Below are 18,430 nucleotides of genomic sequence, written 5' to 3'. Positions count from 1 at the left end.
GTGGCTTCAAGTGGCCAAACCCTGTGACTGCGCATGCGGAGTGAGGAGGCGGGGCGATCGGCCTGGGTAAGACTGCGCATGCGGGGAGGAGGGTGGAGCAGACACAGACCCGGTGACTGGCCATGCGGAGAGAGGAGGCGGGGCGATCGGCCTAGGTAAGACTGCGCATGCGGGGAGGAGGGTGGGGCAGAGGCAGATCCTGCGACTGGGCATGCGGAGAGAGGAAGCAGACGAACAGGCCGCCAGCAGGCAGTGTGAATGCGCATGCGATATCAATCATGCGCGGCGAGAGATATAAGGGCAGCACTGCGCAATCGCACGCACATGCGTTGGAAGTAATATGTTTTGGTGGGTGAGGTGAGCGGTCTCTTTGCGCAACTGCCGCTGCGAAGAAGCGGGTAAACCAAGCAGTTGTGCGATCTGAAACATTGAGGCGTGGTGTGTATACATGGAATCAATGCCTTTAAACCGTGTCTTGCATTGCTTATTCAGTCATTGAGGACATTTTTATTTATTCACGAGATCCGACATTGTCTGGCTAGGCCAGCATTTATTTTCCCATCCAAATTCCCCTTGAGGTGGTGAACTACCTTCTTGGACTGTTGCAGCTTGTGTGGTGTCAGTCCACCCACAGTGCTGTTTTGGGGGGGAGTTTCAGGATTTTGTTCCAGCTAAGGAACGGTGATGTATTTCCAAATCAGGGTGGTGAGTGGCTAGGAGATGAACTTCCAGGTGTTGGGGTTCCCAGGTATTTGCCATCATCGGCAAACATCTCTGCTTCTGACCATATGTTGGAAGGTAGGTCATTGATAAAGCAGCTGAAGGTGGGTTGGGCCCAGGACACTACCCTGAAACATTTATGATGATTTACTGGAGTTCAGATGACCCACCTCCCAAAAAACCATGTTTCTTTCTGCTAGTTATGACTCCAACCAGCAGAGACTCCAGTTTTGCTAGGGCTCATTGGTCAAATGCAGCCCTGTTATCAAGGGCAGTCGCTCGGTTGAAGGCTGGCAAATGTGATACTGGAAACATCTGGACTTCACTTCTGGCTGCAGATTATAGTAAATGCCTCAGCCTTACCTTTTGTACTGATTTGGAGGGCTCCCCCATTATTGAGGATGGGAGTATTTGTGGAGCCTTCTCTTCCAGTGAGTTGTTTAATTGTCCACCACCATTCACGGCTAGATTTGGCAGGACAGCAGAGCTTTAGATCTTATAGAATCCCTACAGTGTAGAAGGAGGCGTTTGGCCCAACGAGTCTGCACTGGCCCTCTGAAAGAGCACCTTACCTAGGTCCAATTCTCCTCGTCCCCATAACCAGACCTAGGGGCAATTTAGCATAGCCAATCCACCTAACCTGCACATCTTTGGACTGTGGGAGGAAACTGGAGCACCTGGGCGAAACCCACGCAGACACCCAAGGTCTGAATCGAACTTCGGTCTCTGACGTTGCGAGGCAGCAATGCTAACCACTGTGCTGCCCATTACCTGATTTGTTATCTGTGAGATTACTTAGCTCTATCACTTGCTGCTTTTGCTGTTTGGCATGTGTTGTACCTTCACCAGGTTGACACCTCATTTTGGGTATGCCTGGTGGTGCTCCTGGCATGCTCTCCTGCACCCTTCATTGAACAAGGGTTGATCCCATGGCTTAATGGTAATGTTAGACTTGGGGTAATGCTAGGTCATGAAGTTGTCTCTGTTCTGACTTATACTTAAAGAACAATCTATTTCGCTCTTATTTTTTCTTGTTAGCCCCATTGTCAGCTACATCAGGCTATTCCTTCTGTTGTTCCACTGTCCTTTGAACCTGACCTTAATCATTCTTTTCAATTTCTTTGCCTTTGCTTGTACAATTTTTAAAATAATTGACAGTTCAAATTGATGACCTAACATCAGTACTATTATTTTAAAAATACTTACAATGGATTAACTTAATTCTTAGAATTTTTATTATGTCCACTGAATGTGCTAGATATCTAATTGTATTAGAATGTTGATTTTTCATTGGTTAATTGTTCGATAAATTATCTTTATACTAATATATGGTGGATAGTGACAACACAAGGGCACTTGCCACTGACCTAAAAGAAAGTTGCGCACATAGGTGTAGCAATCTCCGTGGCAGGGATTTTCCCTTTCTCTTTGGCAATTCAAATCTGCTGTCAATTCAAGGGGATCGTGAGACATCTTAATAATAATATTTATTTGTGTCACAAGTAGGCTTACATTAATACTGCAATGAAGTTACTGTGAAATTCCCCGAGCCACACTCCGGTGCCTGTTCGGGTACACTGAGGGAGAATTCAGAACTTCTAATTCACCTAACCTGCCTGTATTTTGGCACTTGTGGGAGGAAACTGGAGCACCTGGAGGAAATACACGCACACGTGGAGAATGTGAAGACACCGCACAGACAGTGACCCAAGCTGGGAATCAAACCTGGTCCATGGTGCTGTGAAGCAACAGTGCTAACCACTGAGCTACCGTGCAGCCCTCCTTGCAGTAGTGATACCAGTAAAGCAGCTTATTGAAGTGTTCTCGCAGACAGCAAAGCAGGAAGTTAAAAACACTGAATATCTTTCACCCTTAATTTGAATGAAATGGAGAAATAAATTATTATCATTGGATTAAAAATCCAATAAAATATCATGAGCAACTTTTCAGGAATATTGGTCATTTAAAAAATATTCAGATTTCTTTTGTCAGTTCTTTTGACTGAGTCCGCAGCCGCCACGCGAGCATCCCGACCGGCAATAAGTGGTCAGTTCCATGCTGTCAGGAACTTGGCCGGTTGGGAGCGGAGGTTTGCTGAGCGGGCCTCTGGTGACACCGATTTTCGATGCCTGGAGAATCGCTGAACCGTCTCCGGGACCGATTATGACGTCAAACTGTATTCTCTGCCTGGTGCCGGCCGTGATTTCGGCTCAGGGCTGCAGAGAATCCAGCCCCTGGAGTCTGAGATTTGCTGCACTGAGAAATGCAAAGTCTCCAACTAGTGCCCAACTAACATGACGACTAAAGATCTAGAGCAGGCCATTTTGGCTTTTTGCACTTGCTCTACCATTCGATAAAGATCATGGCTGATTTGGTTGTGGTCTCATTCCATTTTTCCTGTCTCCCCCTCATAACTCGTTTCCCACAATCAGTGTCTTATTTCAGTTTGGAACCCCAGTTTGCATATGAAATGGGACCTATCCTGAGAGCATGTGGCCCTTTGGACACACTTCTAAATTGGCACCTACTGTATCATTGGTGTGAACATGGTGGTAAGACTACTGCCCATCCTTTGAGGCCATTTATGGCAATCTCGGGGTCAGAACATTCGCCCTAATCCATGAACCCAAAGTCCTGACCATCTCATTACATTTGTGGGACAGTAATATGTGCAAAATGTCGCTGCGATTATCTTCATAAACTTCATTGTACTCGAAGCATCTTGGCATTAATCAACATGAAAAGTTCCTGAACCTTGAGGATCGCAAACATTTTCAATTGTTTTTACCAAATAAGATTTTATCAGAGCGACTCTTGCTTTGTCCCAACTACGTTAAATATATTTTCATTTGTTATAGCCTGCTTGATTTCATGATATTCCTGCTCTTAAACAAAACTTTCCTTTGTAGGTTGTCTGGACAACATGGCCGACTGGGTTTTTTGTAACTACTGCTTTCAACAACCCAAAGCAAATGGCTGCAGATTTTCTCTGACTAGTTGTGGGCATGTTGTTTGTGAAGTCTGTCTCAAAAAAGGTAGGAATAGATTACAGAAGTATGTTTTCAAGAGGATGCTTTCCATTTGAAATGCACAGTTAAAGTTCAGGTCTCAGTTGGACAAACTCTTATTTAAATTTGTTTTGTCAGAAGAGTCCCAAAATGCCGAACGTCCAATTAATTATTTTGGAAGTACACTAATGTGTATGGAAGAAAAACTTTGCACATCCCCAGGAGTTTCCAATATACTTCACAACCAACATTTGAAATTATGGATGGAGGCAAATGTGGCAGTCAGTTTGCATACAGCAAGGTCCCAAAATCAGTAATGCAATTGGTGACCAGATAATTTGTTGTAATCGTATTAGTTGAATAATAAATATTTGTTGGGCAGCATGGTGGCGCAGTGGTTAGCACTACTGCCTCACGGCACCGAGGTCCCAGGTTCGATCCCGGCTCTGGGTCACTGTCCATGTGGAGTTTGCACATTCTCTCTCTGTGTGAGTTTCGCTCCCACAACCCAAAGATGTGCAGGATAGATGAATTGGCCATGCTAAATTGACCCTTGATTGGAAAAAATTAATTGGGTACTCTAAATTAAAAAATATATATATTTGTTAGGACACTGGTGGGAATTTCCTTATCCTTCTTTGATTAATATCTGAGTATGGCTGGAAAATGTTTTTGTTTTCCAGTAATCCAGAGATAAAATACAACTATATTCTTTAGGGGAGGAAATATTTTAGACCAGATTTTAGACCAACTCTTGACCCCAGAGCAGCATCCTCCCCATCACGAAATGTCCACGTCACCCTCACCCCACACTATTTAAATAGTAGCCAGTAGACTTGAAGAAGGAGCTGCGCTCCGAAAGCTCGTGTTTGAAACAAACCTGTTGGACTTTAACCTGGTAAAAATAGTAAGACTTCTTACTATTTAAATAGTGATAGACTGGGAAATATTGACGTGCAAAGAGACCTGGATGGTCTTGTGCACTAGCCACTGAAAACAAATATGCAGGTACAGCAAGCAGTTAGGAAGGCAAATGGTATGATGGTCTTCATTGCGAGAGGAATGTCTTACTGCAGCTGTACAAGGCCTCGGTGAGACCACACCTGGAGTATTGTGTGCAGTTTTAGTCTCATCCTTTTTTAAAGTATATGTTATTCCAAACATATTCAACATAATAACTCAACCCTAACATCCAATACAGTATGCAGCTATTTTCCCCATTTCCTCTCCTCTTCCCTGTGACAATTTAAAGTGCCTCCTCAACTGGTTCCACATTCCGAGTATGAGGGTGTTAGAGAAGAAGTTTGGGCTGGTGAGGAGAAACAAATTCAGGTATCTGCAGGTGCGGGACTTCCTTCGTAAACAGGTGTCAACATTGCCGTTCCTACCGCTGAGGGGGATTCAGGACAGGGTAATTTTCAGAGGTTGGATAGGGGAGGGGAGCATCTCGGACATCTATAAGGAGCTTATGGGGTCGGAGGAGATGCAGACCGAGGAGCTGAAGCACAAGCGGGGGGGGGGGGGGGGGGGGGAGCTGGGAGGTGAGATAGAGGATGGTTTATGGGCGGACGCGTTGAGTAGAGTCAGCGCATCCGCAACATGGGCCAGGCTCAGCCTGATACAATTTAAGGTTGTGCACCGGGCTCACATGACAGTGACCCGGATTAGCAGATTCTTTGGGGTGGAGGGCAGGTGCACAAAATGTGCGGGAGGACCAGCGAACCATATCCACATTAGGGAATTTTGGCAGGGGTTAGCGGATGTCATGTCCAAGGTTTTAAAAACAAGGGTGGCACTGAGTCCGGAGGTGGCGAACTAATCGTCAGCAGACAGTGGGGGGGGGGGAAAGGGGAGTAGTTTAGGTTAGAGTAGGGGGTCATTAAGGATGGGACCTGTACAAAAGGTAACGGCTTTTGCACTATGTTTATGGTTTCATGTATATTGTTTATTTTGTTGTTGTTACTGTACCAAAAATACCTCAATAAAATGTTTATTAAAAAATACATTGATTCTGGACATGTAAAGTTACTAACCTCTCAGCTGATGTGCAGCAAGATTTGAAGCACTCAGAGTAGAAAGGACACAGAAAGTGCTCTGGCATGTGACGCGGTAGTATCACCACTGACTGTGCTGCCCAGATGGGCAGAGCTACCAAATTTGACATGCATCAGGTGGTGAGAGAACAAACATGAGGGTATAACCTATGGGGCTCGTCCTCACGGATTTACCTGTCACTCATGCACTTATGTCACAAAACCCTGACAGCTTTTGTAGTAGTGACTACTGTAAGGTCCTTGTTTAGGCCAGCTGAGCAGAATCACCTCCTTTCACACGATTTGCATTACGATTGCAAAGATTCCCATTATCCACATTCCAGAATGTGGTTACCGCTGACCAAAAACTTGATATCATCTAAATGCTGTGGTCACAAGGAAGCAAGGTATTCTGTAGCAAGTAGTTGTTTCTTAACTTCCCAAAGTCTGTGTACCATTTACAAGACAGGGCTATAATGATCTCCCCTCTGCTTGCTTGATTGAATGCAACATGCAAGGAGCGCAACGCTATTCAGCATACTGTTACGACGCCCTGGGCTAGTGCACGGTCACTTCCAGCCCCACTTGACCCGGAGTCGCAACACAGTTGAAATTAGCTCTTAATTTAAAAAAATACCCAAAGTCTTTGGTCTTTGGCTGCACAATAACTACAGTCATCAGGTTTGTAAATTTAAACACAATTCATTTTTATTAATATCAATGACTAATAATTAAATAGGCACTAAATACAATTGGTTAACTACTAAAGAGAGAAGAGCAAGACACAGCCTCTCCCTACAGTGCCAGAGCTTTCTCCTGGGTTCTCTGAAAAATCCACCGAGCAAGACCCAATCATTGTCTGTTGCCGGGCAGAATACAGTCCCTGACCACCTATTGGCTACCAACCAACCAACCAATCAATCTGAATCCCTCCATTCTCGGGTGCCATAAAGTCTGAGCTATTTTCAAAATTTAAATCTTCATAGCACAATTTTGTAACTTTTGAGTTCCTTACTTTCCATACTTGACTTAAAGCTGTGGGCGGGATTCTCCGCTGCCCACGCCGGTTGGGAGAATAGCGGGAGGGCCTCTCGACATTTTTTGCGCCCTCCCGCTATTCTCTCCCCCCCCCCCCCCCCCCCCCCCCGTCCGACTCGCGTCACAAATTGCCGCTCGGCGTTTTTTACCGTCGTTAAGGCCGCGCGCCAAGATGACGCGCGGCTGGCGTCTGTATGACGTCAGCCGCGCATGCGCAGGTTGGAGCCGGCTCCGACCCGCGCATGCGTGGGTGACGTCATCACGCCATTGACGGAACCTGCGCATGCGCGGTTCCGCATTTCTCCACCGCTGCCTGACAAGATGTGGCGGCTTGATCTTGTCGGGCGGCGGAGGGGAAAGAGTGCGTCCCTTTTGGACGCAGGCCGGATGATCGGTGGGCACCGATCACGGGCCTGTCCCCTCCCGAGCACAACGGTGGTGCTCCCGCCCCAAATGGGCCTCTGGATGTCCCAGACAGGCATCCAGCGCCCTTTTTTACGACAGCAGCAAGCAGGTGTGTTTGCTGCTGTGAAAAAACGGGCGTAAAGGCCGCTCGGCCCATCGGCCGCGGAGAATCGCCGCTCGCCGTAAAAAATGGCGAGCGGCGATTCGTGACGTGGGTCGGGCGAGGGGGGGGGGGGAGAATAGTGGGAGGGCGCAAAAAATGTCGGGAGGCCCTCCCGCTATTCTCCCAACCGGCGTGGGCCGCGGAAATCGCGCATTATGTCTCCATATAAGTTAAAATCCTGGATGTGCCCAACAACATTGTGGGAGCACCTTCACCATATGGCCTCCAGTGGTTCAAAAAGAAGAAGCAACAAGGGAAACGAAGAGTGGGAAGTTATGCCAGTACTCGGCACATATTTATAATGAATATCATAAACATATCTCTGGCCTTTAATGTACAGGCTAGATAAAAATGGCTGCATTTTAGTAGCTAAATATCAGAATTGTGTCCCAGATCTGCACTAATGTAAGCAGTACCCTGGGAAATTCTACTGTTTCAGCAAAATTATGCTGTACCTTCAGCAGTTGCATGAAATGTTGTTTTTAATTGAGTTGTCTTTCTGTTTCCACATTTCAAATTTGTTTCATAAACCGAGTAGAATATTTCTAATATTTGATACTTTCTTTTAGGAAGCATGGACATATGCACTGTATGCAAAGCACATTGTCAGACTTTATTTCTCTCAGATAAGGTATTTTATGCACTTGTAACATTGTACTGCTTGCTTGATTTCCGTCCTATTTTCATTTTATGGATCCTGCTCTCTCCCCACTCTACCATTTCAGTCTGTAGAATGTAAAGTCTGATAAATGATCAATAAACAGCGATAAATGTAATTTTAGCTTGAAAAATGTATGTCAATTATTTTATTTTCTAAAGTTATTGTGGACTAATTTTGTTATCTAAACAAATGACCTTGATCTTTACAAATATAAAGATAATTTATGACAGTTAGATTTTCTTATGTTAAGTTAGCAACAAACCAAATAACTTGGCAATGAACTTTTAGAAGTTAGAGCACTTAATCGATATTTGAGTGGATTGCTGAAACATACAACTGAGGTAACGGTGAGATACTGATGTCAATTACTTTGGTTGTTGTTTTCTTCAATGTACCAGGAGGGATAAAGACCGTGAACACAAATAATTATGGAACAGTTCAAAGAAACAATTCCCTTTTGTTCTTCATTGATTAAAATTAAGGAAACAACGGCATAGGACTTGTTTATCTGGGAACATATCTCTGAAAAATATTTTTGTGGCTTAAAAGTAGATGCTCACTGCATGAAACTTTTTTGACATATTCTCAAAAGGTGACACAGCTTAAATAATTTTTAAATCTAACAGATTTATACGTTTTGTACGTGTGTATTTCCTGAATTGCTGGGAAATATCACATAATTTTATTTCCATCACACCTAGCTATTTAGCTTAGGTGCCACATGTAAATTACATTTTGAACTTAATATCCTTCCAGATCTCAATTTGAACTATGGTTAGTTGCCTGGCCCTAGTTTTTTGACATTAAGAACACCCAGATTGGATATAGCACAACCAGATGCTGAGTTCGATCTACTCTGCCCCAGTGTGGTGATATGCCTATGGGCTATATCATAGTTGGATGGTGTGTGACCTCCAGCCAGCAGGTGGCGGTACAGTCACACCATGCGGTCTCCAGACTAAGGCCATGGGACCCAGATATAAAGGGAGACACATCCAGCTATCTTCAGAAGAAGATTGAGAGGGTGATAAGACATACATGTAATTGGTCAGTGCTAGGTGTAAGTTCCAGAGGAGTAGCAAGACTCCATGATAACGTGCGCTGAATCAGATTGCCATCTTACCACACGAGACACAATAAAAGGATCCTGGTTTAGACAGATCGAAGTGTTTGGTGAGTTACTTCATAAAGTACAAGGGACCAAACACAACATGGTACCACAAGTGCTGAAGATTTGAGGTTGGCAACAGCAGTTACAACGTCAGGCATTCGGCTTAAAGACCGGCGTGGTGAACTGCAACATGAGGCGGCACGGTGTTAAACATTGCTGCCTCACACCTCTAGGGTCCCGGGTTCAAGTCCAGCCTCTTTGACTGTCTTATGTGGAGTTTGCACTTTCTCTCGTGTCTACGTGGGTTTCCTCAGGGTGCTCATATTTCCTCCCACAGTCCAAAGATGTGCAGGTTGGGTGGATTGGTCATGATAAAGTGTCAAAAAGGTTAGAAGGGGTTACTGGGTTATGGGGGTAGGGTGGGCTTAAATAGGGTGCTCTTTCCAAGGGCCAGTGCAGATTCGATGGACCGAATGTCCTCCATCTGCACTGTAAATTCTATGATTCTAAGAGGTGACTGTATTTAGGCTGTAACATAATAATAATCTTTATTATTGTAACAAGTAAGCTTCCACTAACACTGCAATGAAGCTACTGTGAAATTCCCTTAGTCGCCACATTCCGGCACCTGTTCGGGTATACAGAGGGAGAATTCAGAATGTCCAATTCACCTAACAGCATCACGTCTTTCGGGACATGTTGGAGGAACCGGAGCATCTGGAGGAAACCCACGCAGACACAGGGAGAACATGCAGACTCCGCACAGACAGTGACCCAAGCAGGAATCCAACCTGGGACCCTGAGGCTGTGAAGCAACAGCACTAACCTCTGTGCTACCGTGCCACCCGGTGTGTGTGCCCTCCAACCAACAGGTGGCGGTACAGGCACACCATGCGGTCTCCAGACCAAGGTCATGGGACCCGGAAACAAAGGGAGACACATCCGGCCATCTTCAGAAGAAGATTGAGAAGGTGATACGACGTACATGTAATTGGTCAGTGCTAGGTGTAAGTTCCATAAGAGTAGCAAGACCCCATGGTAACGTGCTCTGTATCAGATTGCCATCTTGCCACACGAGGCACGATAAAAGGATCCTCATTTGGACAGATCAAAGTGATTGGTGAATTGCTTCTTAAAGTACAAGGGATCAAACTCAACACATAGTGCCACATTGTTGATGGTCTTGATCACAACTATATACAGTAGTCCCCCGTTATAACGCGGGTGTTGGGGTCCAAGACAGCCACCCGCATTGCATCCGAGCCGCGGATATCCACGATGGGGGTTTTAAATTTATTTAAAAATCTATGCATGCGCTTCCCATTGTGAGTCTACGGGGGGCAGGGGGAGAGGTCAGACCCCCGTAGACTCACAATGGGAAGCGCATGCATAGATTTTTAAATAAATTTTAAACCCCCATCGTGGATCTAATTAAAACAAGCTCTCTGATTGCCACAGAATGAGGAGTTATTCCAGAGGGAAACCCACAGAAACTTACCAGGAACTCTGATGGGTTCACCAAACTGGAGGAAAGGATTGCCTTTCAAAAATATGTTCTGACCGCCACCGGTTTAAAGAACCTGTCTGCTGTGCAGGGTTGAGGCAGCTGTAGCTCTGCACTATCCACTTCCGGACGCTGTGTGAGCTGCTCCTCTCTCACTGAATCTCCCTCCAATCAGCCGGCAGTGTCAACTTCAGCGGCCGGCTCACTTTGATCCGGAGAGGGAAGCTGACAGTTGGGGTCCATAAGCCCCCCCGCCGTATATCGCGAACCGCGGTATTGCGGAGCGCGGTATAACGGGGGACTACTGTACTCATTTGATTATATAGTTAGTTTTATTAAATCTTTTGTTAAACTCCAGGATAATCAGGAAGACGCATGAAACGCAGGTAGGAGGGAAGCAAAAATGAAATGAAATGAAAATCGCTTATTGTCACAAGTAGTCTTCAAATGAAGTTACTGTGAAAAGCCCCTAGTCGCCACATTCCGGTGCCTGTTCGGGGAGGCTGGTACGGGAATTGCAGGTATAGAAGCGTTGTTAACTAGGTTATAATGTGTCGGTATTGGTGGCACCCCACGGTGCTGGTTTGCAGTGTTGGTTTGCAGATTTTGGCCGTTGTCATGTGAGAGTAACTTTAAGAAATGGGTGTTTATAAATGGGAGTGTATATAGGTATCTGTAGTGAGAGTACCTTTAAGAAATGGGTGTTTATAAATGGGTGTGTATATAAATATCTGTACAATAAGAAGTCTTACAACACCAGGTTAAAATCCAACAGGTTTGTTTCAAACACTAGCGAATGTCGCCTGAGGAAGGAGCAGTGCTCCGAAAGCTAGTATTTGAAACAAACCTGCTGGACTTTAAGTTGGTGTTCTAAGACGTCTTACTGTGCTCACCCCAGCCCAACGCCGGCATCTCCACATCATAAATATCTGTAGTGAGAGTACCTTTAAGAAATCGGTGTTTACTACTGCGGTGATGTCAGAGTGTGGGTGGAGCTGGGCTGCCTGTCAGCTTTTTAGTTTAGTTTTAGGCTGCTTGTTGCAGGGTGTGTTTTAGTTTCATTTCCAGTGTTGGAGCTGAAGCCAGACCAAGCAGGTGCACTGCTGTTCTCTCTGCCATCAAAAGACTATCTCTCGATCATTTGGTGAATTCAGAATTATAAATGTTTTCAGTAGTGACTTTAACCTGATGTGCTTTTGTTAAAGGTTTTGTTTTTAAGTCGTATGGATGTTAAAAGGAAAGCTTAAAGGATTACTTAGTGTTGTAGTCTTTGGGGTTGTATTTGAATTAATGGTTGCGAAGATGTTCACTGTATGTTTTAAAAAGGTTGATTTGAGTTCATAGAATAAATGTTGTTTTGCTTTAAAAAGTACTTTTTCATTTCTGCTGCACCACACCTGTAGAGTGGGCCATGTGCTCCCCATACCACAATCTATTAAAAGTTGTGGGTCAGGTGAACTCCATGATACACTTTGGGGTTCTCTAAACCCGGCCCATAACACCTTGGATGGATCCCTTACCCTAACTGTGACCAAAAATGTTGGGCGCGATTCTCCGCTGCCCACGACGGGTCAGAGAATAGCGGGAGGTTCCTTCCCGACAATTTTCACGCCCTCCCGCTATTCTCTCTCCCCCCCCCCCCCCCCCACGTCCGCCTCACGACACGAATCGCTTCTCGCCGTTTTTTATGGCGAACAGCGATTCTCCCCAGGCCGATGGGCCGAGTTCCCTGGCCTTTACGGCCGCTTTCACGAACGCGATCACACCTGCTCTCACCGTTTGTGAAAACGGCCGCAAAGTGCCGTCCCGGACAACCATGTCACCGATTGGCACGACCGTGCCAAGGGTGGCATGAGCCTGCGATTGGTGGGCACCGATCGCGGGCAGCGGGTCCGATACCCGCGCACTATTTGTTCTTCCGCCGCCCCGCAGGATCAGTCCGCGGGGCGGCTGAGGGGCATGAATGCCCGCGCATGCGCGGGTTTGACGCATCTGCGTGATGACGTCATCCGCGCATGCGCGGGTTGGAGCCGTCCAACCCACGCATGCGCGGCTGATGTCATCGTGCGCGTCAGCCGCCGTGACGCTTAGCGCACGGACTTAGTGACGGTCGCTAAGCCCGCGATGCCGTGCTTCACGGGGCCGCGCTGCTAGCCCCGCCCGGGGGGGAGAATCGAGTCCTGGGAGGGGGCACGGAGGCTGCCGTGAAACACGGCCAGTTTCACGGCAGCCTTTACGACTCGCCGCATTTGCGGAGAATCGCGCCTGCTGTCTGAGGCAGACCTCTTATCCAACCTGGAACTTGAGATGACGCATCAGGCTAAAACTGGCTTGGCAAGACTTCTTCCCCAGCTTGCAACTCCACACTTGGAAGCACTGAATTAGAATTGGAAGCAGAGGAGGAGAGTGACACAAATAGCAAGTTATATTTGAATCTTGCCTTTAACATGTTGAGATGTTCTGAGGCCCTTTACAATAGCATTATGAAACAAAATATGGTAATGAGCCAGATTAGGAGATATTAGGTGAGGTGACTAAAGGCTTGGTCAAAGAGGATAAAGGGGGTGTCTTAAAGCAGGAATGTACAGTAGAGAGGTGGAAAGGTACAGGAAGAGAATTCCAGAACTTAGATCCTAGGTAGCCGAAGGTACGGCCATCAATGGTGGAGATAATAAACCAAGGATGCTCTGTATAGCACCTTAGTTAGGCCACACTTGGAGTATAGTGTTCAATTCTGATCGCCACACTACCAGAAGGATGTGGATGATTTAGCGAGGGTGCAGAAGAGATTTACCTGGATGTTGCCTGGTATGGAGGGCATTAGCTATGAGGAGCGGTTGAATAAACTCAGTTTGTTCTCACTGGAACTACGGAGGTTGAGGGGTGACCTGATAGAGGTGTACAAAATTATGAGAGGCATAGACAGAGTGGATAGTCAGAGGCTTTTTCCCAGGGTACAGGGGTCAATTGCGAGGGGGCATAGGTTTAAGGTGCGAGGGGCAAGGTTTAGAGGAGATGTACGAGGCAAGTTTTTTTTTTTACACAGAGGGTAGTGGGTGCCTGGAACCCGCTGCCGGAGGAGGTGGTGGAAGCAGGGACGATAGTGACGTTTAAGGGCCATCTTGACAAATACATGAATAGGATGGAAATAGAGGGATACGGACCTCGGAAGTGCAGAAGATTTTAGTTTAGACGTGCAGCATGGTCGGCACAGGCTTGGAGGGCCGAAGGGCCTGTTCCTGTGCTGTACTTTTCTTTGTTCTTTGTTCAAGAGGCCAGAATTAGATGAGCTTAGACATCTCGGAGGGCTGTAGGGCTGGAGAAGATTGCAGAAGTAGGGAGGGTGTGAGGACGTGGAGGGATTTGAAGACGAAAGAGAATGGAGCAGAAGACAATTAAGACAAGACAGAGGGAGGAAAGTAAAAGAAGAGGGATATAAACAGAAGCAGAGAGAAACGGGAAGTATGAGTGAGAGACTGAAAGAAAAAAAACACATTGGTTCACTCTGTATATAACGTGACTGGAGGCAAGAGTAAGGCGTCTTTATTTTCTATACCAATTCTCCAATTATAAAGTGAAAGACGAACAGTCAGGAGCAGAATTGGATGCAGTCCCATCCCCTCAGAATTCCATTTTTGCACCAATGTCCCATCAATTCCGACACATACTGACCCAGTAACCAGCGCTTTTATTCCTACAATTTTGTTTCGTTCCTACCTGCGTTTCATGCATCTTCCTGATCATTTTTTTCAAATATCCTGCAGTTTAGCAAAATATGTAATAACAGTATATAATCAAATGAGTATATAGTTATGATTAAGACCATTAAAAATGGTGGCACAATGTACTGGAGCAGAGTAGTTTCACCTCGGCATCTGGTTGTGCTGTATCTAATCTGAAAGTTCTTAATATTAATGGTTGTTAGCTGGAGTTGGAATTTCAAAGCACTAACATGCCTCAACATTGACAAACGCAACAAAAAATAATTATTATTTTCATTATGCTGAGGCTGATGTGTGACAAGGGTCTTTGCTGGCCCATTAAAATTTCAAATAAAAAGCAGATGACTCAATACACTTTAAAGAAAAAAATTGCATTAAACTTGCTGGTTTACTGTTTTAATACTTCCATTTCGTAAAAATGATTTAGAGGATAGTATACAACTTTGGACACGTATTATGAGTTTTGTACCCTTGGAACTTACTGCCATTCATTAATAACTCAACAGTAATTACACCAGCAATTTGGAGTATGTAGCATACAAGAAACCCCAAAGCACTTCAGAAATTAATAAGGAAAGATGAGCCATAGATGGAGAATTTGAGAGGAGGAGCAAAAACTTGGTCAAATATGTGGGCTAATAAATAATAAAGAGGTTCTTAAAGAAGAAAAGGTTTTAAGGTGGCTGAAAGCATGTTTACTACAGGTGGGGAAAAGGGAGAAAGGATGTGAGGATAGAGTAATGGTGCGTGGGGGAAGGAGTTATAGGGCTGGAGGAGGGTAGATAGATTATAACATGGGATGAATCTCAGTAAAAATGTCAAAGTTGAGGGATTGAATGACGATGAGCCAATGTAGCCGATGTGGCTCATGCTTTGAGGCAGTAGCGCAGTGTTATTGTCACTGTACGAGTAATCTAGAGACCCAGGGCAAGATCTGGGGACCTGGATTCAAATCCAACCACCACAGATGGTGAGATTTCAATTCAATAAAAATCTGTAATTAGAAGTCTAATGATGACCTTGAGACAATGAAACCATTGTTGTAAAAACCCATCTGTCCTTTTAAGACTCCAGATCCACATCCTTGACTATCAAATGCCCTTTGAAATGGATAAATGCAATAAATGCTGGCCCAACAAGCGATGCGCACCCTGTAAAATGAATTTTTTAAAAAAGAAGAGTTTTGGATGAGCTAAAGTTTATGGTGGTTGAGGGTAGGAGGATTGGAGTAATTTAATCTGAGCAGGACACAAATGAACGCTTCAATGGTAAATGGGTTTAAACGCCTTTGATGAGCACTAGATCATGTCTCATAAGTGCTAGCTTATGAACTCAGTCCCTCAAAGGAATTCTTTAAGGGAGTCATTTAGTCTATTTTCTTTTGCCAAGTAATAACCTTCAGTTATTTTATGAGTAGATGGATCCAGATCTCAAGGCACTTTTTACACAGCCAGAAAAAGTTTGTGAGAGATATTTGAAGGAGTTTGAACAGGTAATGATCTTCTAAAATGATTATGGGACTAGGGTTTTTAATTTGGTATGAATGAACAATCATTATTATGATTCTAATTGTACTGTCTTAGATTATGGATTTCCAGGAGAAACATCGACAACATTTGTGTGCATACGAGTTAGAGGAGGTAACTTCCCATCTTCATTAAGCTTCTCTGAAAACATTGTCACTGCAAATAATGTGCATTATATTCAGTAATAACAATGATCAAAAAGCAACTTTTCACTTGTGGACAATGGCAATTTCTAGATAACGCTAGAATAGATAACGGGTGGAATCTTGACCGGGGTCTCGTCTGCCAGCTGAAGAGCAGTCAAAAGCTGCTTATATCTCTTTTTGGGAAGGCATTATGCTCCACTCAAGCGCTTGACAGACCAACAGCACTTTTCCCCATGGGATGAAGACCTTGGGGGCGGGTGTCCCTCCTGCCGAAAGCTGCCAGCCATTAGAAACACTCGGCTCTATTGAGTGACAGCATGACTGAGGAGGTGGTGGCTCTTGCGGGTACGACACCCACCTAAGGTAGAGGATTGTTGCTGAATCCATGACCAGAGTGGCAAGAGCGGGGGCTTTGGGAGGTCGGCGCCAGGGGAAAAGGGAATGGGTCAGCAGCCAGTGCAAGGTTGGTTCTAACTGGGCCCCTTCTTGATGCCAGGTTCCAAGATGAGGCATTGAGTGCTTTTGAACGAGGGACCTCCCACACCTCTGGGGACCCATAAGTTACACCACATGAGTTTGTTTGTTGTGCTCCCTGCAAGGCAAGCCCCTACTTTGCACTGGGTTAGTATCAGTGGCAGTAGGATGAGGCCCTTGATGGGCATTAATTGTGCACTGAAGATTGTGTGATCACTTAGCTCTGTCTATCGCATGTGGCTTCTCTTGTTTGACATGCAAGTAGTCCTGTGTTGTAGGTCCGTCAGATTGACACCTCATTTTTAGCTATGCCTGGCATGCCTTCCTGGATACTTCATTGAACCAGGGTTGACCCTGGGACAGTGGGGGATATTCCAGACCATGAGGTTACAGATTATGGTTGAGTACAATTCAGCTGCTGCTGATGGCTGACAGTACCTCATGGATTCCCAGTTTTGAGTTGATCATAGAATATACAGTGCAGAAGGAGGCCATTCGGCCCATCGAGTCTGCACCGACCCACCTAAGCCCTCATTTCCACCCTATCCCCATAACCCAATAACTCCAGCTAATCTTTTTTTTGGTCACTTAGGGCAATTTATCATGGCCAATCCATCTAACCTGCACGTCTTTGGACTGTGGGAGGAAACTGGAGCACCCGGAGGAAACCCACGCAGACACGGGGAGAACGTGCAAACTCCACACAGACAGTGACCCAGCGGGGAATCGAACCTGGGACCCTGGCCCTGTGAAGCCACAGTGTTATCCACTTGTGCTACCGTGCTGCCGTAGTTGCTAGATCTGTTTGAATTCTATCCCATTTAGCATAGTGGTAGTGGCAGGCACAGTGGTGGAGGTGGATGATACGATGGATGGTATCGTCACTCAGAAGATGGAACTTCGTCTCCACAAGGACTGTGCATCGGTCACTCCTACCAATACTGTCATGGACATGAGTCTGCGACAGGTAGGCTGGTGAGGACAGGTACATTAAGTTTTTCCTTCTTGTTGCTTCCCTCACTACCTGCCACAGAACCGGTCTAGCAGCGATGTCCTTCATGACTCGGCCAGCTCAGCCAATAGTGGTGTTACCGAGCCGCTCCTGGTGATGGACATTGAAGTCCCGCACCCAGAGTATATAATGTATCCCACCCACATTTGGTGCTTCCTCCGTGGTGTTCAACATGAAGGAGTACTGATTCATCAGCTGAGCGGGTGGTAGGTGGTAAGCAACAGGTAGTTTCATTGCCCATGTTTGACTTGATGCCATGAGACTTTCTGGAGTTCCGAGTCGATGTTGAGAACTCCCAACTGTATACCATTGTGCCTCCACCTCTTGTGGGTTTCTCCTGCTGGTGGGACAGGACTTACTCAGGGATGGTAATAGTGGTGTCTAGGACATTGTCTGCAAGTGCTTCAGTGAGCTTGACGATGGCAGATTGTTGTTTGATTATTCCATAGGACAGCTCCCCAATTTTGGCACAAGCTCCCAGATGTTAATACAAAGGATTGCAGGTTCAACAGGCTTGAAAGCCGCAATCGTAAATATTAAATATATGCCTTTCTGTAATTGCAGCTTGCAAAATTGAAAGCATATCTGCAGCATATCACCCAGAGAAAAGAACAATTGCAATGGTAAGAAGTTCTTTGTCTCTTTTGCTATATTTTGCAACTAAAAGAAATTTTGGAGTTTTGAACAACAGCTTAGAACACGTATTACACGTAGCGGAGAGGTGACCAATGGAGACTATGGGCGCGATTCAATGGAAAAAATTTCGAAGTGTCATTTTGGGCACGTTTAACGGGTGTTTCTTGACGGCAGCATTGGCAAGATCACGGCTCATATTCAATTGTACTTGATGCCAAAAATGGGCCCCCACGAGATTCTCAACATTACTGGTTCGCTCTCTGCCTGACTC

The 18,430-nt window shown here is 45.5% G+C and overlaps 1 protein-coding gene across 3 annotated transcripts in view; it reads left to right on the top strand.

The window, feature by feature from the left end:
• Nucleotides 1-222: 222 nt before the first annotated feature.
• Nucleotides 223-18,430, top strand: part of LOC119963697 (probable E3 SUMO-protein ligase RNF212) — a 67,607-nt gene continuing 49,399 nt past the window's right edge. Inside the window, exons 1-6 of one of the 3 annotated variants that reach the window (XM_038793012.1) lie at nt 223-357; nt 3,630-3,755; nt 7,937-7,998; nt 15,783-15,857; nt 15,949-16,005; nt 18,088-18,146. In XM_038793012.1, coding sequence (XP_038648940.1) covers nt 3,644-3,755; nt 7,937-7,998; nt 15,783-15,857; nt 15,949-16,005; nt 18,088-18,146 — 365 coding nt within the window. In that variant the 5' untranslated portion in view covers nt 223-357; nt 3,630-3,643. Of the gene's footprint in view, nt 439-3,629; nt 3,756-7,936; nt 7,999-15,782; nt 15,858-15,948; nt 16,006-18,087; nt 18,147-18,430 lie in introns of all 3 variants that reach the window. The other 2 variants (XM_038793011.1, XM_038793013.1) reach the window with 2 other exon arrangements.

The sequence above is a fragment of the Scyliorhinus canicula genome, chromosome 3 (assembly GCF_902713615.1).
Source record: "Scyliorhinus canicula chromosome 3, sScyCan1.1, whole genome shotgun sequence".
In the NCBI taxonomy this organism is placed as follows: Eukaryota; Metazoa; Chordata; class Chondrichthyes; order Carcharhiniformes; family Scyliorhinidae; genus Scyliorhinus; species Scyliorhinus canicula.
This window is presented reverse-complemented; position numbering and strand designations above follow the sequence as displayed.